This window comes from Lytechinus variegatus, chromosome 5, assembly GCF_018143015.1.
Source record: "Lytechinus variegatus isolate NC3 chromosome 5, Lvar_3.0, whole genome shotgun sequence".
In the NCBI taxonomy this organism is placed as follows: domain Eukaryota; kingdom Metazoa; phylum Echinodermata; class Echinoidea; order Temnopleuroida; family Toxopneustidae; genus Lytechinus; species Lytechinus variegatus.
Genome location: NC_054744.1, coordinates 24,932,672 through 24,955,408, shown reverse-complemented (window position 1 = coordinate 24,955,408; position 22,737 = coordinate 24,932,672). Strand labels below are relative to the sequence as shown.

General features: G+C 35.7%; 2 protein-coding genes across 2 annotated transcripts; one reads left to right on the top strand and one right to left on the bottom strand.

Moving 5' to 3' along the window:
- The first annotated feature begins 897 nt into the window (after positions 1–897).
- LOC121415795 (stabilizer of axonemal microtubules 2-like) lies at positions 898–7,367 on the top strand. Its single transcript, XM_041609126.1, has 4 exons — positions 898–1,222; positions 4,367–4,543; positions 4,797–4,999; positions 5,185–7,367. The coding sequence occupies exons 1-4, from the start codon at positions 1,185–1,187 to the stop codon at positions 6,183–6,185; spliced, it is 1,419 nt and encodes a 472-aa protein (XP_041465060.1). The 5' UTR covers positions 898–1,184; the 3' UTR covers positions 6,186–7,367.
- Positions 7,368–15,452: 8,085 nt separating this feature from the next.
- On the bottom strand, positions 15,453–22,711 carry LOC121415794 (glutaredoxin-like protein C5orf63 homolog). Its single transcript, XM_041609125.1, has 3 exons — positions 22,572–22,711; positions 17,426–17,482; positions 15,453–16,588 (listed from the first exon to the last, which is right to left on the bottom strand). The coding sequence occupies exons 1-3, from the start codon at positions 22,677–22,679 to the stop codon at positions 16,424–16,426; spliced, it is 330 nt and encodes a 109-aa protein (XP_041465059.1). The 5' UTR covers positions 22,680–22,711; the 3' UTR covers positions 15,453–16,423.
- Between the last annotated feature and the right edge of the window lie 26 nt (positions 22,712–22,737).

The following is a 22,737-nucleotide window of genomic DNA, read 5'->3' as shown; positions in this document are numbered from 1 at the left end:
TGCCTATTGCCTTTTGTCTCAAGTTGAGACATTTTATTATATAATCCGTTTTCAGTTTAGGCCTATATCACTCACAAATCATGTGTACATTGTTTTATCAAATGAAATCAATTCTTTTTTAAATTAATAAAGAAAATCGAAAAAGGTTATTTCAAGAACTGTTGGGCAAAAAGAGAATGATTTCTCTTCTAAATCACACACAAAAAATTAACCTATGTGCAATTCCTCTATTTGGCTTTAATTTACGAAATTTCTTTTTAAAAACCTAGTGGTCATATGGGTACCCAGCCTAAGGTCGCATCCTCCATTCACTGAAAAGGGGAAACAAAAAGGGAAAAAAGACGGAATGACATAAAAAAATGTGAGATAATTTTAAAGAAGAAGAAGAATTAAAAAGAAGGAGAAGAAGAATTAAGAAGAATGAGAAGAACAAGAAAAAGGAGAAGAAGAAAAAGAAGAAAAGAAAATGGAAGAAGAAGAAGAAGAAAATTGAAAAGGGAGAAGACGATAAATATGAAGGAGGAGGAAGAGGAGATGAAGTATAACGGTAAAAGAAGAAAAAAATGAAGAATTTATCGCACTTTTTGAAGACACCATAATCTTTATTTAGTGTGGACGATACCATTTAAGTTCACTTTTTTATCGTCATTGATGCAAACAATTTACTTTATTATAATTTACTCAATAATCATTAATAATGTAATGAAATGATGAGCGTATTTTCAAGTCCATATAATGTTGGAAAATGCATTATCTATTTATTTTTCACTTTTATCCTCCTCAGAACTCTTCCCTCAGCGACGTTAGTCCTGCTCCCCCGTAAATTAATGTAGCTGACTTCCGAAGGTCAGTTCAACAACAACAATGAGGTCAATTCACCTGCTATGTTATGATGGTGATGTACTGTGTACGCAGACGATCGAGCCGATCGTAGGTGTTGGCCTGACAACGTGCTAAACAACGCCAGCGCCAGCCGAATTTTTCCCTCGCGACCACCGGATCTCGTATTTCACTGTGGGGTGCAGTATGATACCGCACATTCATTACACCTAAACTTGACTTTCATCCATGTTAGGAATCTTATCGTATACAGGATAAACTCTCGGAGGAGAAAATAATCGAAAAAATCACTCAACAGCGGGGTGAATTTCGAACCAGATTTTTTGGATATATTTACTCCGAAAATGACGAAGCGTTGTATATGCGAGATCTGCACGTGCGGGTAAATATGAAATATTTTCTCATCATCGTTCTTTTCTCTCCAGGGAGCAATATAAATTATTTTGATGAATTTACAATTTTAATGTCTTATACATATGCATATAGGCCTGTACCTTATTAAGTTATCCAGTATGGGAAAGCCTCTGATCTAACATTATCTTTGGAACAATATGCCGGGGCAATACAACATGTACGTCATATTTCTGAATTATATTTATGAGCTTGCGAAATTTTTGGTCTGTAGTCCTACATCACAATGTGTGAAAATCCACTAAAGTAGTTTGTATATATCACACTTAGAGTATAGTTTCGTCGTTCATTTATAATTGAAATTATTACTGATTTCAGGTGTATATTTATTATTCTTGTCACTGCATGAGGAAGTTTCTTCACTACAAAATTCAATGTCGTAAAAATGTTCTAAACATAAATAAATTATGGAGCCGATAATAAACTTGTTTTAGAGAAAATTAATGACAATTATATACGCCCTAACTCTTTTCAAGGACATAGATTAATTGCTCTTGAAATAAATCAAAGTATTATTTGTTGCCTGCCATATATGAGAAACTCGCTCGAAGTCAACAACCAACCTGCTGATAACCCCTGATCCTCGAATATCAGGGGCCCGATCGGGGGAAGAAAAACTTGAGACAAGACATGATATGGATAATGTTTTTATCACTTGTGAAAGTTTTGATGGAATTTCAAAGAGCAAGTAGATCAGTCTTCATTATTATTGTCTGAATTGACTCAGAAATGCCATGACCATCATGTTTGCATCGGGGTTTGCGTTCAATCCAATTTCTGTTACCTTGAGTCGGGCTTGAGCTATTGTTCTCAATAACTTTCTCTGTACATAGCTTTCTTTAAGTTGGCTCAACAAAGGACTGTCAAACAATATAGAATTACTATTGATTTTAAGACTCGGGTTTCTATTGTGCATTGATTACTTTTGCAAAGACTTTTCAGTGCAAAGATTAAATGGCTCTTGTTTGAATGGCCACTACAGCCCTCTTTACTCAGCAAAGGTATTTAAATGATCTCTTTAAATAGATAATAAATAGCCTGTCATTTCTTAAGATGACTTGGCGTATTGCTAGAAAGTCTTTGATGCCTTTCTTCTCAACAATTTTGTTCATTTTTTGTGTCTCAAAAATTGAGTCCAGTTTATTTAACATGAGACTAATCTCCAAAATTTAGTGCTTTTGAACGTTGAGGATATTGCTGACTTTAGTTTAAATCTGGAGTCTAGTGAGATTATAGCTTTGTTGACCCCCCCTGAAAAAAATGATAATACATTTAGTAATAAAGATTAGAAAAATAATAACCATATCAATGAATAATAATGTGTGCTGCTATTATGATGATAGTAATGATGACCATAATAATATAAAAAACATGATAATGATGCTGTGATGATTATGTGGTATCATATTGCTTTTCATTGAATGGATTCTTTGTTCTCTCCTGTTGTCCAAAATTTAAGTACACTGCTATTTTACAGAATAGGCCCATTGTTCCCCATTCAGTCAATCCGCACTATAGCATTTGTGCAGGTTGTTATTAATAATGTTACTATAGATGATAGTGATAGATGATAATAATCCATAACAAAAGTAACAATTTACACATTTATATATTGTCTAAAGTTTTGCAAAAATTTGTGTTTACAAATGAAATGATATAAACTTTTTAAACATATTTGTACTAAAGACCTATGATATATATTTTTGTAAATATCCATTTCCTATATACAGATTTTTTCATTTCCTTTGACTTCATTTTTTGTTTTTGTAGAGAAACAGAAATGATATGGCCTACATGTACATAGTTTTACATATCTCCTTTTGTCTGAGGGTAAAAATGCATTGAGTTTTCATTGCATGATTCATTACAAAAACAAAAAATTATATTTGAGAAGGAACCATTTAATTATTTAATGCACAAAAGCACAATAATTTCCTTAGGACGTTTTAACAATGTGAAATGGATACATTTTTGAAGGTGTAATGAGCAATTAACTAGGCTGATCAAACAAAATTCAGTATAGCGTGGCAATGCGGTTGAACAGTCAAGGCCTAGAAAACCAATAGCATCACCATAGTGACCAGAGTAAACAAATTTAATGGAGCCTGTAGATTTCTTCCGTCCGTAGATTGTCTGTTTGTTCATGGGGATGAAAGGGAGAGAAATTATATTGGCAAATATTATATGTGGTTCATATTGTTATCGGAAATACAAGGATGTGATATTGTGGGATATATGCATATTATTGCTAGATGAAAGTCAGACCATTCTACTCTCTTAATAGACATTTCAATTACCAATGAAGGTTCATATTTTTTAAATTATTAATGTATGATAATGTATAGTAATGGTGATGAAACTAATGATGATGTTGACGACAATGATTGATGACAGTAATAATGCTAATGATGATTATAATAACAAGAATGATAATTGTACCTTAATACATGTATCTGGGGGCTTACATTGAATAATGAATACTCTGTAGATTTTGCATTTCTGCCTTTTTGTTTTTGCATTTTGAAAATATAAATTAGATTGACCTCTGCCATAGATTTGTTTTTGTTTCTACGAATAAGCGGATGTATTTATATTTGTGAAAGAATAATATCTTAATCGCTAGAGGGTATTCATTTGTCTCGCAATCTAATATGGTCAACAAGCAACAAGGAATAATATCTTAAAAAGTACAAATGAAAAAATAGGGAAAATTATTTATTTAAAGATTTGAAAATAAAGAAAAAGGGAAAAGGAGGATGGATTTTAGGTAAGTCATTTACAAAAGGGATTCAATTAAAGTGAATGCAAATACGAGCAGCAAGGAATGTTAGTCTGAAGCATGATCAAGATTAACATGAGGAAATGGAAGGATAAATCATCATGATGATCTTAATACTATCAAGTAATAAACATTAGAATGAGATGTGATATCTATCATAATTATAATTAAATGTCTTACATTGCTTTCCTGTGAAAGCATATAGCCCACTCACAACCACTTCCCCTCCATGTAATGTTTCTTGCATCCATTCCTTGCAAAGCATCTATTGTTGTCATGGCATTGATTTTGTACTACATGTATATCTTCTTCCTTATCCCTGCCCACTCCATCTAGACGGCATCGCTGTCCCCATCGGCCAAAGGGTCCTCAGAAGGCCAATGGACCCTGCACCATCTCTGAATACTCCAACAAGTACAAAGCATATCCAGGCAATGGAATGCGGGAAAATTTCAAGCCCAAGGCCCAAATGTTGAAGAGTGGCGATCCTATATCCGATGCTACAACAAACAGGTAAGGGTTTATTCTTATTTACTACACACATCAAGTTAGTGTTGTGATAATTATATCATTGCTATTGCCTTCTTAGTGAGCATCTTGTATGAAAACTTGAGAAAATGGTACAATTTTATGTATCATGTACATGTATTCACCTGCAGTGTATTAACTGCTTGCTTAAATTCCACAAGCAATTTTATCAACTTGTGTAGATGTATATTCCATTTTTCATTTTTTTTTTCACGTTTCATTTTCTATATTACTTCAGGCTTGATTATATCCCGCATGAAGTTGAAAGACCGGCCATGCATGTCCCAGAACAGTTCAAACCAAAAGAGGGTGACATAGACCTCCTGACATCCTACACTAAAGATTACCCTCATCGTAAAGCACAACCTGCTAAGAGTTACCGTGGCAACCAAACTAGGGCTGTATCTCCTGGTGCATTTAAGGGAACTCCAACATATGTTGGTAAGTTTTTGTGCCTTGCAGTTGATAAAAGTTGATGTTTGTAAGATATCATTTGTTGATGAATCTGCTATCAAAGCAACTTTATTATTCCAGTAAGGATAAAAGATGATTTTGATGACAAGACTTGTAGGATGCTTGTGTCTAAAGTCATTTGGTAATCAAGACTTTTTGTCTTCATATCACAGACGACTACAGGAAGTGGAATCTTCCTCCAAAGGAACAGCTGAAGGATCATCATGCTTACATCCCACCCAATGCAGCTTTCGACGGTCTCTCTACATTCACCAGGGATTTTCCTGCTAAAAGGGCAGCAATGAGACAGAGTATGAAACCCAATGATGAGGCAAAGGTATCAACTACTCCATTTGATGACAAGACATCGCATCGCATGACATACATCCCTCATGCAGCACAACCCAAGTTTGTTCCTACCAAACCCCAGTATAAGAAGAATCCTCACAAGTTTGAAGGCTTGTCGACTTTCCAGAGGGACTTTAACGCGAAGCAGGGGTATGTCCCAGAAAGCTGTAAACCAAGCAACACACCATTAAGGTCCGATCAGCCATTTGATGACAACACTACATTCAGGCAGTCCTACCAGAAGTGGGATTTGGCACGTCCTTACCAACATGTCCCCGAGGCATGGGTGAAACCTGGTGGCCAAATAGACTTGAACACTACACATAACCTGGCATTCCCGGCACACAAGGTCCAACCCGCCCTCCCGGTCCGCCCACACTCTGGCCGTCACGGACAAAATGTCCCCTTCGATGACAGAACCCAGTACAATCAAGACTTCAAGAAATGGAATAGCGTACCAACAAGGCGAGGAGACCCAAGTCAACGGCCGTACGAGAGACCATCGGTTCCATTTGAGGGTATGTCTCACTACCAGACAAACTACCTGGCAAAACATGCACATCCAGCAAAGAGCATGGCTCCTGACAACGTTGCAAATTTAAGCTCAGAGCCCTTTGATGACCGTACCAACTACAAGGCTGAATACATCCCCAAGGAGTTCTCTCCGTGTCCAGCAATAGACCTGAAGAAGAGCGGATTCCAGTATGCCGACGTCGATAATAGGGGTCATCAGATATGGTTGAAGAACCAAACCAATGGATCCATGCAGACAATGCAGAAAACACCACCCCAGCAACTCAATATCGATCAGCCAACGCTTGCATGAGGCTTGTGCTGAAAGCTCTAATGAGAAGTTCATGTACAAAATAGTTACATATTTTACTGTATCATAACTGTTGCCAAAGCTTCTAAAGACTTAAAGTCCAAGTGAATATTTTGAAATAAATTTTGTATATAAAGAATGTACATTGCAGAGATACAAAAATATCAACAAGTTGGAAAGTGTGTTCCCAATGAGTTGGAGATATATACTTGTGTGTAACAATGATACAAGACATTGGCATGATATACCAATAATGAAACAAAGTAATGAAGTAAATATAACAATTGTAAAAATATTAATAGACTTGATAATGGCTTGCCATCGATCAACATAACAGCAGTATGCTGAAATCATATTTCAAATAGTTACTATGTATTATGAAAATAATTTATTGAATTTCTTTTAATAAAAAGTTGAAGTATATTTATACCTAGAAGTACAACTTCATATAAAATCTGTTAGCTGTAGAGAAACTTAGAATAAAGCTGCAACCAGCATTAGGATACTCATGATATATTCATATTCATAATTTTTCATACCCATTTAAAGAACAGATAAGGTTCATTCTTAATCGGTCATTTGTTGCTATGTCAACAAATAATATCTTTTCATGTTTAATTTCACCTGTTATAGTTATATTTAGACATTGATAGCTAAACTGAGACAATCACAACACTGAGACAACACTTTGATTTGTAATTAATAATTGATCGATGGCAAAGTACTTGTATGTGACATCTCCAGGGATAATAATGTGTTTGGCTTGTTACTAAGGAAGGTGTGAATAGGATGGAATTAACCCACAGATGAAAGCTTGCCTCAGTGGGGGATGTCAAGTATTATGGATCCCTAAAATAGCTCAGGGCATTGTATTATTACCCAGGATTTGATTTTTGTTCTAAATGTTTGGGTTCTTACATGTACTTACGAGAGTACATGCATTTCTGCTGGATGAAATTAATAAGTACTCAAATAGTACTAAAAACATTGCAGTGAAACATCTTCAGTTATAACTCAACTTGTGAATTTGCTAAATGGAATGTTGAAATATGTGAATACAATGTAAACTCACATGTACTTATAAAGTGAGTTTGTAAATCCTAATGTATTGACTTTGGCTGTTATATATCTTGACTTTGTAAGAATAATTATGGTTATTTACAGGTTACTGAACACTGCATACTTTTATAAAAAAAGAACCATGGTCCTAACAATATCTATATACCTTACAATGAAATTCCTCTCAATTACAGAGTAATCAAATGAATTGTGTAATTTTGTATCACATCTTGTATCACATTTCTTGTCAAGTATGCACTTTATAAAGATCCAAAGTTCAATCATGTACATGTATATTTGAGGAAATTATCTGATAAAACACAAATACAAATGCTTTATCACCATATACCAAGTGTGAAGCACACGTATTTCAATTGATTTGTTTAAACCTAGAAAGAAACCAATCTGTGATGTCAAACACTTTTGAGACTTGATAACACCATATGTGGCTCTTGCTACAGGGGTTCATGCACACCCGTCCAAAACCACTTGGTCTAGTTTCCAGATTGAATTGAGATATATGTATCTAGATCTTCACGAGGTTTCAAACTTTCCTTGGTCCAAATATCATCATCAGGCTTTAACATCACTTGGTTTGATCTAATTATTATTTCACCAAACTGAAAATTAGCACATATATATATAAATGAATGAAGATAGCAATGGTAGGCATAGCTTAAATCAAGGTTCCTCAGAGCTATCGCCCGTTGGAAAAATTGGTGATGGGGAAAAAATATCTCTGGCGGGAATCGAGCCAGGGCCCCGAGCTTTGAATGCCAGTGCCTTAACCACTAGATCACAGAGATGGGTCAGTAGCTAGGGCGACCCCGACAGAGACACTTTTCGGCATCACCAATTTTTCCAAAGGGTACAGTAGATAGCTCTGGGGAACCTTGATTCAAGCTACGCCTACCATTGTTCTCTTCATCCATTTCTTTACTATATATATATATATATAAATACATGTATATATGTATGTACATGTATGTCCTGAATGGTCTAAGCCTACTCTAGAAAATCAAACAAATTACGCAGTTAATTAGACCAAATGGTTACAGACCAAACAATGAACTCTGCCATGTACATGTACAGGGTACAATTAGTCTTCTCAGGGAGGACGGAAATCATTTTCTTGAATTTCTTCAAAAAGAATAATGGTAAATTTTTGTGTATTTTACTCAGAATTTAAGGATTACTTTCTCGTAAGCATATTGTATCATTCATGAGAAATTTGAAATATATTTACAAGGCTGAGTTTTACACTTTAATAGTACACTGTATGTACATTTTCTTCTATCAAATTGTAATCAATGGAAAGCTTCAAACTACTGAAATAGTGCAATTTGTCAATGATTCTTTTGTTTATTGAGGAAAATCTTAGGACTGTTCACCATACAGAAATCACATTTATTATTATATTTCTTCTGCATTTTGTACTTATAAATAAACTAGTCTGAAATGTATTTTCCTTGCTGTGTATTTACTTGTACAATGCTGTATATTTTAAAGATGCCTTGAGGCATAAAAAGAAGTGAATATAGAAGAGTTTAAGTGGTTTAGATTGACTGTCATTTTGGGGTCAATAATTAGATTGAAATTCTAGATTACCAAGCACTTATTTTTCTATTCCATTACTCAGAATTATCTATTTCTCAATTCTTCCATCTTCATCAGCTTGTATTAAGGGTCAAGACCACCCCAGAAAAAAGGGATATGAATCAATAGAGAAAAATCAAACAAGCCTAATGCTGAAAGTGAAACTTTCATTGAAATCAGATGTAAAATAAGAAAGTTATACCATTTTAAAGTTTGCATATTTTTCACAAAAACAGTTACATGCACAACTCATCATCAGTCCCCTCATTTGCATACTGATCGGGATGTGCATATAACTGTCTTGTGAAATTAAACAAAACTTAAAAATGTCATAACTCTCTTATTTCAAATCTGATTTTTTATGAAATGTTTAGTGTTATGCTTGTTGGATTTTTCTCTTTTTATTTCAAATAAACTTCATGCTTTGGTTGGCTTGTCCTTTAAAGATCTTATCCTTGTCTTTAGTATTATTGACTTTGTAATCTCTACATGTATATTCAAATCATTATGAGAAACCAAATATTTAAATCAAATATCATCCTTGTATCATATGATTAAATTATGAAATAAAAAGTAGAATTATGATCAATGCCAATTGAAATTCCAAGCATTTTTTTGTATTTGTTTTTTTTTTTTACATTTCTTCTTCCTACATGTATTGTTGTTGTTGATGTTTGAAGGATGCATGGTGTAATCGCAAATCAGTCAAGTATATAAACATAACTCTCACCTGATAACTTTTTAATCTTCTAGTACATGTACAGGTATACCTAGAATAACAATAAGAAAAAATATCCTATGTGAATGTTGCCAATTTGAAGAACAAAAGCTGATAAGATAATGATTCAAATAATTGTCTTTTTTTCCAATAAATGAGAGCAATACCCTATTTCTAACACTGACATCTTGTGATCCAAAATCATAAAGCATTAACCAAAATACAGAAATACGTGTACATGTATCAAAGGAAAGATTTAACGAAAGAAAAATGAAACCCTTGAAACAGGATACCTTGTGCAAAAACAGAAAAATCAAAGAAACACATACAAAAAAAAAAGATTGAGAAATGTTGAATGAATAATTAAATTTTGAGCATTTGAAGTTTAGATCATTGTTGTAATGTAGATCCTCCCTTTGGCAATGTGACAAAGATGTGTGATGTCACATGTGAACAACTGTCCCATTACTTTTCTATACATTTCACTTGTCTTAAAATGCCTCTTTTGTCACATCTATCAGTACATGTAGATCATGTATTCTTTCTATATAGAGCATGTACACAGATTTTCAAATAATACGTTATGGATAAACAGTTTGTATCAACCTAAGAAAGAGCAAAAATTGTCATTTTCAGGGTATTTTATAGTCTATCACATGTGACATCACAAATATTTGTCGCATTGTCAATGGGAGGATCTCCATACATGTAGCATTAGTGACTGCAATATTCAAATGCTCGTAACTCATTATTTGTTCAAATTTTTTCTCAAACTTGCTTTGATCTTATTCTTTGATTTTTCTGTTTCCACAAAGCCAACTTGTTCCACTGGATTCATTCCCCCTTTAAAGCTTTGTGAGATAACACCTAGCTTAATACAATATGAAACGAAACTATATCTGCTAACAATTCTTTATTCTTTAAAGTTGAATTAAGAAGGGGGTGAGTTTCCATAAATATGGGTTCCACACACAATATATAGTATATATTAATTGTTCAAACAGATAGCATGTCACAAAAACCATCTGCCTTCTCGATATTTTGCTTAGAAAGTCTATGAAATTAGCCCCCTGTCAGAGCCCGAGAGACGAGTGTACAGAAAAATCACTCTGAGTGTGACGTCACCGGCGGGAATTTAGTGTAAGAGGTGCCTGGGTTTAATACAGAAATGCTATGCAGAGTCAAAGAAAGATATTTTTCAAAGCAACTCGAATCAAACAAATAAGAATCATATGTACAAATCTTTACTTTACCTGTATAAAGAATAGTTTGAATTATTATCATGAACTGTTAAATCATGATGTAAGATTGCAAACAGTGAGTTATTGAATGATATTGTCACTATTTCTCATTCATTTTATCACGATGTACCTTCGAGTGAGTAGCTGGAAAGTAGATCCGGCAGCTAGCTCAGCTCTGCCCGGCCGCCTACACACAACAAACACACAGCAAGCTTAGCGCGCGGCTTTCAACTTTGCTGTATTGCATTTACGTAAACAAACGGTACCGGTATAGTATACTACTACTGCGGTGGCTTTACTTTTCTATTCGACATTTGTTGACGAAGTGAAAGAATGGCCGAAGATACGTTTATCGACTGGTGAGAAGACCTCGATCAAATTTCATATTATTCGCCTTGAAATTATTCCTTTAGGGTCTATGGTATCATTGTGAGGGAATTTACATATTTTGAATAATAGTACGACCATAAATATATTTTTAATCATTTCCTCTTTGCAATTTCTCCGGCTCGAAGATACAACTTCAACTGCAGTTTATGACTTGTTTCGCCATACGGACACAGTACCGAACGAAAACAATGCATTAAATCGTCTAAAATCGCTACAAAGAAAAAAAGTTTAACAATGTAGGGACATATTATTGACTATATGACTTTCAATAATTATTACGGCATTATCGTGATATAGGTAACCACCGTTCACTTCATACAGCAGCGCTTTATTCAGTCGCACGCACGGTTCCCTATTTCCACCTCCATTCACTTTGTACACAAATGCGCGTACACAAATCTATGAGTGGTTTCCAAAACCACGATTTGGCCATTATTACTTCCTTTTAATATCGTTCACATGAAATCAATATCGATAAAATGAAGTTTTGACACAAAAGTAAATATGCAGGCGTACGTGCATAGTACACAAAATGGCATTGCCTTGTTTACTACATACCCGCCGGTGACGTCACAGTCAGATAACCCCCGTCTCGGTAGGCATTGCAGGAGCGAACTCAGGGAAAATGGGTAGGGATAAATCGTTCAAATTCACTATTTTGAAAAAAAAAATTGGGGGGTCGAATCACCTCTTAGTGTTTTGGGGGTTGTAAGGTTGCTATTAATGTAAATATCTCAATATTTGGAATCGTCTTCTTAATTCAACTTTAATACTGACAATGAGCACAAATCAAATTCAATGAAGTGTAATTTTTTAAACACATACAAGAGAATAAAAGTATATAAAATGCAATGTCATAAATTATCACTGCTATTTAGATGCAGAATATCATCATAAATATGATCATAAGATATTATTTGGAATATTTATCATATTCACACATACAAGTAAAATTTGATTATGGATGAGAATAAAAAGAAGGATATCATCCTTTATAATAATATTAATTAAGAAGAAACATTTCACATAAAAATAATTTCCACATATTCATACCATGATCCCCACATTTGAAAGTATTTTAATTTTCCATCCTGTTAAAACAGAGATGCTGTAAAATAGACCTACAAACAAAAGAGTGCATTGTCATGGAACTTGGTTTATTACAATCAACACTCATACTCTAGATTATGTGTTCATCCTCGGCCCGGGGGGGGGGGGGGGCCACTTCCATTCACGAGTGGATACCATGCGCAACCATGGGGTCTCGAAAAGCACCCTAAACACGTAATTTCCATATTATGAAAATGCTACCCTTAACAAGTATTGGTGTGTCAAACCCTACCCTTAACAAGTAATGGAAACAAAACAATAATCTTGGCAAATATTCCCTGAAATGAACCCCTAAACAAGTACAGGAATGTTTTATTGTTACGGGTCCTTCGGTCGTCGGCTTTACCTTATTTGGTTTAGTACAACCCCACCTTCTACACCTCACGCAAATCGGACTCTAAACACGAAGTGTTGGGCCAAAAAGGACATCCTTTATAAAACATTTGAATTTTGTTTTATCATCCCCGCAAATTCGACCCTAAACACGTAATTGTCCAAGCGAAATAGATACCCTTTTTTCATTATTTTTGTGTTTTTGACACCCTTATCACGTTACGTACGTAACGTGCCCAATCGTGAAAAAGACATCCTTTTTACGTGTTTTTTTGGTCGCGCATGGTATCCACTCGTCAATGTAAGTGCCCCCCCCCCCCCCCCCCCCCGGGATCCTAGGCCTAGCTGTGCATGTTTAATGTCTAACAGTGATCTACACACTTCATTCTTACTGTGCATGTGATATGCTAGAAATAGAATATGAAGCCATGTGAGAGTATGAGCCCATTGATTGCAAATAATTTCATATAAACAGTAAAAGCTGTGGGCTTATTTATGTTCAAACCATAGCAACAATATTGCATTTATCACCATGACAAACATCCATGTATTCATTCATTTTTTTACCCTTTCTTCATCTACATGCTTTATCACGCATAACTAATGCATGGAATCTGCATATAATACGGCATGAACTGTAAACCATGATTCATGAACCACCTTTTCACCAAAGTTGTGAATTTGGGCCAACATGTGTTTTTTTTCTCATAAAGAAACTGGGTATAATGGGGTGAGTGTCACAAAGAGTTAAACTCTAAATCATGCAAAAGGGCAAAGGCAAACACGTACAGGTAATTCAATATGTTATTTCATAAACGTGGTTAACACGCCTCCCCTGACCAATTCGGTGATGCAGTACATATATACACAACAAAAAAAGTAAGTCCCCCTTGAACAAACATCAATAATTTCCAAACCAATGCGAGTTTTTGATAAATTTTTACATGAGCGTGTAGGTAATTTTATGAGCTACCATCTGATTAAATGTTATGGACGTATTTTACGTCACGCTTCAGTGAGCACCGCCAGAAGGCAAAATGTCACTTTCAAAAGTCACGAGCCAAATATGACTTTGATTCCATTTTATTGGAACTGATTCCACATTCTCATCATGAAAAATATTCAGAAAGCTTGTAAAATGTACTTTCTAAAAGACGATACAACTTTTTGGGCTAAATTTTACGGTTGAATAAACACAAGTTTATGGAACAAATGCAATTTGTAACTATGGATATCTGTCACAAACCTCCTTGCATGGTTCATTTGATTTGCTTTTTATGAAAATCCTGAAGTTTAATGCATCAGTGAGCACACAATATTCGAAAATTATGCAAATGAGAAAAAAGTCAGAGGCCTTGGCCCCACTGTGTGCCGTATCGAATTGTTATTTTGGTGTGCGCGCCTTTTGGATAGTGTTACTCTGAAGCCATGTGCGAAGTTTTATGAAATAACTGTTGGCAGAAGTAACAAAAAATGTCCATGAAACAAACCCTTATTTCATATTTGTTAAAATTTTGACTTCCTCTCTCATAGACTTGTGTACATTATGGGTGCATATGTTTAAGAATAAGTAACCCCTTATTCAATATAGTGGAACTTTTTTTAAGGCTGTTTTTAGCAGTCATTTGGCAGTAATGTTTTTCAACCTATGGGCAGAATTCTGTGCCAAAATGAAATCGATTTGTTTGTTTATGGATGAGTGAGCACTTATCAATTGGGAAAATGGGTATTTTCAATGCCACAGACTCATTTTAAAGGGTAATAAGGTGAATATTGGGGCAAATTCGGTTTCAAATGTGACTTTAATTGCTGTTGTTTTTATCATCCATCATTTCTATCACCACACACTTTCTGAACTTTTAACATTTTCATGGTTAAGAGCACATCCGAAAACTTAGGAATGAATACTCTTTATACTGCATAAATGCATTCTGTTCCTAACAATTTCTCATGATCAGTTTTAATTTATGGACATATCAGGGCTGGGTCCAGAATTCAAAAATGGGAGAGGGGCCTATAATCGGGAGAGCCACCAACATTTTCAAATTTTAATATGACCTAACAAGTTGTAGAGGATACTACCAAAAACCCCATGATACATCACAAACCAGGGGCCGCGGAACGGTTTTCAAAGTGTGGGGGGGGGCCGACTATGCAAAAAATCACAATCGTATGGTCATTTTTACATTTTTGTACATGCTTTTGGAAAAAAGTGAGGGCCCCCAGCCCCCCCCCCCTCTTTTGCGGTCCCTGCAATATTGTGCTCACTCAACCATGAACATACAATATCAAAATTGTGTGTGGAGTGGCTAAATGATGGATAGTAAAACAGCATTAACACCATAAAAGTTCACCTAACAACAACTTTTGCCCAACTTGATATTTGCACAACCTGAAAAACGACTCTGGTGACTTTCAAAACTGGTCATTTTTAATTAAATCTTTAATTACTCATGCATGACTCAACCGATCAATCTCATTCTTCCCCAGGAGTTTTTAATTTAATTTAATTTAGGGGGGACTTACATTTTTTGTTGTGTATAATACATGCAACTCAGGATTTGAGTGGGATTTTAGCCAGACTTAAATCTTTGTGAAACACCACCATGTTTGAATGTCTTCCTGCTATTCTGTAAATAAATGTAATAATACAGAGACAGTCAATAATATGAAAATCTTATTTTATTTGACAAAAATAAATGTCAAGATTCATCACCTCAAAGACACTTTAAATCTATACCCCTTTCAATTAATATATATCATCTGATGCCTACAAGGCTGTTTGTACTTCGAAGTTTGACAGACACACATACTTTTTCCCACATGTTTGGTAACAAGAACTCCAGATCACTTGGTGGAAAATCAGGCACACTATTCATGTCTGGAAGCAGCTTATGAAACCTACTAAAATCCAGTTTAGACAAACTATCCGTTCCTTGAAACTGAACATGACACTTGTTGGCTTGCTCCACAACCAGTTCAAAACCACACTCGGATGCAGCAAGTTTGATGGACTTATAGACCTCGGAGACTTTCTGATGGAGGCGAGCTCTGTGATTGAAGTAGTCAACCACCATCTTGTTGTCACAGTGGACCCGGACAACGGATCCAGTCCAGTCATGACCCCAGGTTAGGATTGCCACCAGGACAGCTTTCATCTCTAAGAGTTCCATGCAGCGGTAGTTGTTGGTCAGCCATTCATCTTCCCATTGGCTGACAACCCACTTCTTGTCCCACACACAGCCAAGACCGTAACGACCAGAAGCATCGGTGTAGATGTTCACGAGCCTTCGAGATGAGGATTGATTGGTCAACTCTGTTTCTAATAGCTCTGGCATGTACGAGGAAAGATCTGTATTTCTCATGTCTTTATCACTAACTCTCGTTACATCAACAGCTGTTTCTGAATTAGCAGACAAACCACCTGCTCTTTTACCATTCAATTTAATAGCTGATCCAGCAGAAGCTTGATCAGAATTAACGTGTAGGTTGTTATTTGGTAAAACTCTTATATCTGAATTGTCAATGCTATTATGAAGCTTTTTTATTTCTTTATGTTGCCCTGATATGCTGGTCTTCACTCTATCAGGTACACTATGAAAAATACTGGAGTTAGTCCTGCTTTGTATATGATAGGCGTAGCTTTGGGCAGAACCCTGTGAGAAGTGTGACAATCTATGGCAAACCTGTCGTTTGATCCAGAATCTAAGCAGTTGTGAGAACATCACTGGTGAACAGAAGATAGCTCTTTGAATGGCCATAATTGAAATTTACCAGTTTCATGCACTGCTTGGTCATATGATCGATTTCTCTTCAAGTTTTTTGTGAAAAAGATCTTCATTCACTCGGTGTCTCATGAGGTATTTGCCATTGAAGTGAAAGACAGGGATATCATATTGGTAAAGTCGTTTCCATTCCTCATTTCCTGGTGCAGTTATATCAACCTCTTTCAGCACAAACTGAGAATAAACAAGGGAAATTATGAAAATATTAGAATAATGAAAAGCATGGAAGATTTCCCATTATATTTGTGTACATGTGTGTATGTGTAAATGGGTCAGACGTGTATCAATCAGATATGATTATTTATGTCTGGGACCAACCTTTAGTGTCACCATACGAAAGACATGACCAAGGCTGGAATCTCTGCATCAATTTGTAGCTTCCCCACATAGCTTGGATTACGGCTTTTGTAAATGCATACATATAAATAGTGATAAGGTATTGGATTTGTTTATCCAGGCATAAAGAAAAGTGGTTTTCACATATTCAAGAGTTTATATTTATTGTGAAGAAAAGTTTTGATAGTTTACAAAATTATAACCAATTAAAAGTTACTTAAGTGACCAGACACCATGATAAAAAATATAACAATTTTCTTATGAAACTATTACAAATAAGACATGAAGATTACACAATTTGACTTCTAAATGAATATTATCATAATGATTTGAACTCTGAAGAATGGTTAGTTTAACATGTAGGATATTATCATTGATCTTTTTGTCTTAAAATAATTCATATTCCTAGGACTGCATTTGCTGTATATTCAAGAAAAACCAACAAACTTGAAATTTTTAAAGAAAATAATACAATGCTGAAATAAGGTTGATTTTCTGTTTTTGGGGTCTGAAAACACATGTTTGAGACAAGGTTATCAGCTGCTGATGCTGCCACTCTCAAGAAAAGGCAACCACACTAAGCATGCCAATAATCATTTGAACTGTAAAAAATTACAGATTCCGATTAGCATATTTTATAATTTTCAGAGAAGATTATTTTTTCTTGTTTCTCACCTTATTTGAGAATTTCTGTAGAACTTCCTTTGCTTCATCACAAAGCGAACATTGTTCCTGAAAAAGAAAAAAAAACAATCCTATTAAGTGTCACTTTCCCCTTTAAACTCCTACTAAATACCTAGGATAAAATCCTACTCATCTGCAGCTATGAATAGAGACTTTAAAATATAGGCCTACTCACAAAAGTATCTTTAAAAATCGAAATCATAACTTTGGTCATATAAATGTGACTGGGCATTGCCAGTCTACCAACAGTTAGGTCAAGGCCCCATAGGCCAACATCTCCCAGCCAGGAATAAAGAAAATATCACAAGTACACTTAATCAAAGTACTGCAATAAATTAACTTGCAATACACCATCCCCCTCAATTCCTACATCACTGTAAATAATTAAATAGTATGGCTGGGCATAGAAAGTCACATGCAGTTTAATGGGCAAGGCCCTGTAGTTACACCATTCATACATGTAGGTCACCATTCCTGTTAGGTATTCATCCGACTGACACATAGGTGGACATGGCCTTTACAATTTTTATGGCAAACAAATCAGCTGACATACTATTCACTCTAGAGACAAACACTTCGCAGGCCACCATCTCCAAGCCATACATGTAAACTATGTATGGCCCGTTTCCCAGTTAGGAGCAATTTTTTGTAAATTTTGTGTAAAGTCTACCGTATGCAAAATTAAACACAAACTAAAAAAAAATCTTAAACTATCACTTTTGTCACAAAAATTAATGAATTTCACTAACTTATGACATGATTTTCATTTCATAACCTTGGGAATTTAATAATTTTTGACTTACCAGAGCACTCACAAACTGAAATTTTGAGTATATTTGGTGAGGCCCTATGTTGATGGATGGCCAAATATGTAGTTCATACACTCTCTTTTCAAATTAGGAAAATTATAATTTGAATTCTTCAATTTAGTTTCTGACTAAGGGCAGATGATGAATAACTTTACTAGAAACAGAGTGTAGTCAAGGGCGCCGGAAGCGGGGGGGGCACTTGCCCCCCCAAAGAAAATTTGGGGGGGGCAAAACGAGATTTAGCCCCCCCAATGTGCCCCCCTAAAAGTAGAAAAATGATATTATTTAAGGACAAAAGTAAACGATGAAGGCACTTTTCTGCCTAAGAATTGTCATTTCTTTTGTCAAAAATGAAAAAAATTTGCCCCTGACGGGGCAATTACACATCATAGTAAGCCTTGCGTCTTTTGACGAACATGTCCTTCTGTGAAACATACCTTTGATAAGCCCCTTTTCCATCTTATTACAGTGTGATAACGTTTAACCTTTTAATGAATACATTTCAGACTAAAACCGAATGGCAAATTGAAAGTGGTTCAACAGTGCATGCTGGCTGTGTCGGCTAACAAACGCGCGGTCGCCCAGAAACGCTCAGACCGGGGTGGTGTTTCATTAATATTTTCGTCCGACAAGTTGTAAGATCTGATAACTTTCCTGTATTCTGATTGGTTGAGAAGCATTGTTACCATAGTAACTGTCGGATAAAACAGGACTTGTCGGATAAAACGTCCTACAAGTCCTTTCATGAAACGCTCCCCGGATCCGATATCACCAGCGCGCGTGAACGCTAGTTACTCGAGCAACATATGGAATCTGAAAATAGCTGTAAAACCGAAATGTTTAAAGAGTTATAGAGGATTGAGTAGTTGCTTATTGGATAAATGAGAAGATGCTAGCTTGAGTCGGCGAATGGAGTGCAGAGCAGGAGTACTCATCTATCAACTAATCAAGCCTCTTCAAGTCTTAAACCTTTTCTGGTTTACTGTCTTTATCAGGACTACGCTCATTTGAACAAAAAAATACTCGACTATCAACTGTCTACTTCCTCCTATCAATTTCACTTCTTCCTCTATCCACTTTTTCGAAAACTCCACATGGTGTACCGTCAACCACATCCGCTGTTGGAATGTAATTGTTTTCTTCTAAATAATGTTGCATAATGTACATTATGAACTGCCGTAGTTTGTTAATTCATGATTATTTACAAATGAATATTTCCTGGAATTTGATATTCATCATTTCCTAGTTATGGTCACATTTTCCCCAGAAAATATGTAAAGAAAAAAGAAGATTTTGAAGGGGTCATCCAAAAGTGCTTCCCAGCCATACAAAACATGCCAAAGGAAACACATAAATCGAGTAATGTTTTACATTTTCAGAAAAGTTTTAAATTGTTAGACAATAATTAAGCAGGTCATATTTCTTTTTCCTCCAGTTACAAAATATGAAACGTTTTGCCTATGCATGGATAATCAGGGACTCTCTCCAATGCTGAGGTCAGAAATTATTTAAATAGAATGGGGATTTAAGCGCTTATCGTCGTCTGCCACGTCAGAACAGTATGACATTTTGACTTTTAAAAGACATTAATTAGAATGTATTTTGTTTCTGTTGTTACGCTTCTTCTGCTTAATACACTCCTTGAAACTTATGATAATTGTGCTCTCTCGCGTCGTCCGTGTATGTAAATTTACATAAATAAAAATTTCTGAAAGGATATTGCATGAAAAATGTAATTTCTGGTATTTTGAGTCAATATAAGCGTATTACGTAATTTAATTGATCAGACACGAAAACCACATTCCGAATTAAGCGATCGTTTTGCGCGTAGATTTCATAGGTTCTCATAAACTCTGAGTATAGTCTTTCGTAGTGAATTCTATTGTAACAGTAAATTTTGCTGGGTCTATCTATTTTACTCTTACATTTGGCTTTCCATACTTTATTGTTTACATTCAACTTGTTTATTTCCATTCCTACTCATCTCATCCTTCTTTCCATCCTCTCAATCCACATACATTGTCATGATCTCATCTTTCATTCCATCTCCACAATACATCTCACATAGCAACAGGTTCATTGCATTTAATTCATTCATTCAGTTTCCCCTCAGTCATGCTTCCTGGTTTTCCATTAGCTTTCCACTCCACATGGTCTTATTGTTTAATTCTCATTAGGATTCAGTTTAACTCATGATCACCCTTCTCTATTCTCTGATTGGTTCTTATTTTTAAATAGGGTTAGTTCATTTTATAGTTCATACCATTTTCCTTATATTTGATTGGTTGATTTCTATGATTATCCAATGTGGGTACATTGGCAGAAGATAAGATTGGAAAGTAAAGTCAGTGCTGATCTGGACTTCATCTTGTTAACTTCTAATTTATTTTGTGTTCACCCTATCTTCAGTTTGATAATTTTAGTTTAATTAATTAAAGTAAGGAGAGTTTGATTGAGTACAGGAGAGCATAGGAGACTGAGTTTGGAAGTGTACAAACGGTCATGTTACACTATGTTTAATTCTCAAGAAATTTATTTTTGAATTCTCTTAGAAACATAACTTTTAAACTCCATTTTTACACAAAGTCCTTACCGGGGGGGGGGGGGGGGGTCCCACGCCCTCTCACGCTGTCAAAAATATTGTGCCCCCTTCGGGATTTTGCCCCCCCAAAACTGAAAGTGTTCCGGCGCGCCTGAGTGTAGTCACTCATCTAATCATGTCTGAGGCAATCTGTAGTGTGCCAAAAAACAACATACAGGTACTGTACATGTTTGATGGGGTGACCATAATTTGCGAATATTGTAAAAATTATCAGGAGGTTGATATGCAATAATAAAAATTCTCACAATTCATACAAAGTCAACTAAAATCATTAATACCAAACGGAAGGCAAGATCCTCGAGTTCAAATCACTCAACAGAATTAAAACAGCTCAGCTGAAAAAGTGTCATCTTCCTTTGTGCACGATAGTTACATGTATTTCAAAGCTTTGAAAAGTGAAGCAAAAGTAATTTTTATCAGATGGAGGTCAAAATGTCTTTAGAATCGGTTGGTATTAATTTTACATACTTGTTTGAAAACCTGTGCACATATCCCTCCTGGTCCCCCCCCCACACTCTCCACTCTACCATACTCACAGACACACAGCATACGCAGGCCACACCATATCACACGTATAAATAATTTGCTGCCGATTTCAAAACATCGCATGCGCGAGGGTCCGAGCTCAGACCCTCGCGCATGCGATGTTTTTAAATCGGCAGCAAATTATTTAAACATGTGAGGCACTGTATCCTATTGCCGGACACCTTTATTTCAGTGCTTTAAAAATGACAACTAGAGGAAATACAATCAAGAAAAATTCGCACTTGCTATTACAAATATTATGAAAATTATGAATATGATAAAATCATTTTATATTTACCAACCATTTTCTTTGCATCGCACTTGCCGCATACCCCTGACGAAAAACAATTATTTTCGCGCGCGACAAATTCATTATGATTCCGGACGCGCTCCAGACGGGTTAACCGTTAAGATATCCTTGATTATAATGATGTAAAAATAAATTTGTGTGATTTTTTCTTCTTATATCATGAGTAAATTCTAAGTGTTTGTTTGATTTTTTTATATTGAATCTGAGCAGATGTTGGTTATAAATTCGTGTTTGAAAACTTATTGAATTTTTTTTTGTTAGCTGCATGTTCCATGGCACTTTTTATGCTCATTCGCGTTATCGTGATGCTCATCAAGTTCTATCGATGCGCTAGCTGCCGATTGATGGCTCTACTCACAACCTCACACACGGGTTCCCTGAGAACCAGGCCTCGACGATCACCCACATTCCACAATACACCACATCTCTTCATTCGATCGAAGGAGCGGACGAAATTGAAATCCGGCCAATATCACTTTTTAATTTTTATCAGGGCTTTCAGGCTCATATTTCCGTGAGAAAATAATAATATATCAATTGTTAATGCAAAACTATCATGGTCGAGGTCTGATGGTTATATGATATTTCAAGCATTTTCTGTCATTATACTTTATAGTAGTACAGCGCAGCCTACCCTGGGCCTAACTCTGTCTCTAGAGAGTCTAGCTCTGACTCTGAGCCATTGTCATACAAATATTAGTGCTACAGCTACACTAGGACTCAACACGGCGATTTAGCTCGTGTGAAATTCGAAGAGGTATCGCGATAGCGTGATTCCTCAATGCCTCTTGCGTGCTTAAGTCTCGCACGCACGCGCCTGGGCTTGTAGTTGCTCGCAATTTCTTCTAAGATAGTTGTAGCTAAAACAACAAACGCCAATAATGAAAATACCTTTGTATACAAAGTAAGCACGGGTAGATTATCACTAAATCTTCTTCTTAAATATGGTACAACCATAGAACCCGACCGTCTAACCATGTTTTTCCACAGACAATGCATACCGTATCGCGTCGACCCCGTACCGTCCTCGTTTCAATTCAGGAGGGCATTTTTAATC

Excerpts from the sequence above, each read along its gene's own strand:
- LOC121415795 (XM_041609126.1), top strand. The coding sequence starts at position 1,185 with ATGACGAAGCGTTGTATATGCGAGATCTGCACGTGCGG. Across the intron at positions 1,223-4,366 it reads TGCGAGATCTGCACGTGCGG|ACGGCATCGCTGTCCCCATC; the intron begins GTAAATATGAAA and ends CACTCCATCTAG. Across the intron at positions 4,544-4,796 it reads TCCGATGCTACAACAAACAG|GCTTGATTATATCCCGCATG; the intron begins GTAAGGGTTTAT and ends ATATTACTTCAG.
- LOC121415794 (XM_041609125.1), bottom strand. The coding sequence starts at position 22,679 with ATGCATTGTCTGTGGAAAAACATGGTTAGACGGTCGGGTTCTATGGTT. Across the intron at positions 17,483-22,571 it reads TGCTTACTTTGTATACAAAG|GAACAATGTTCGCTTTGTGA; the intron begins GTATTTTCATTA and ends TTTCTTTTTCAG. Across the intron at positions 16,589-17,425 it reads TACAGAAATTCTCAAATAAG|TTTGTGCTGAAAGAGGTTGA; the intron begins GTGAGAAACAAG and ends GTTTATTCTCAG.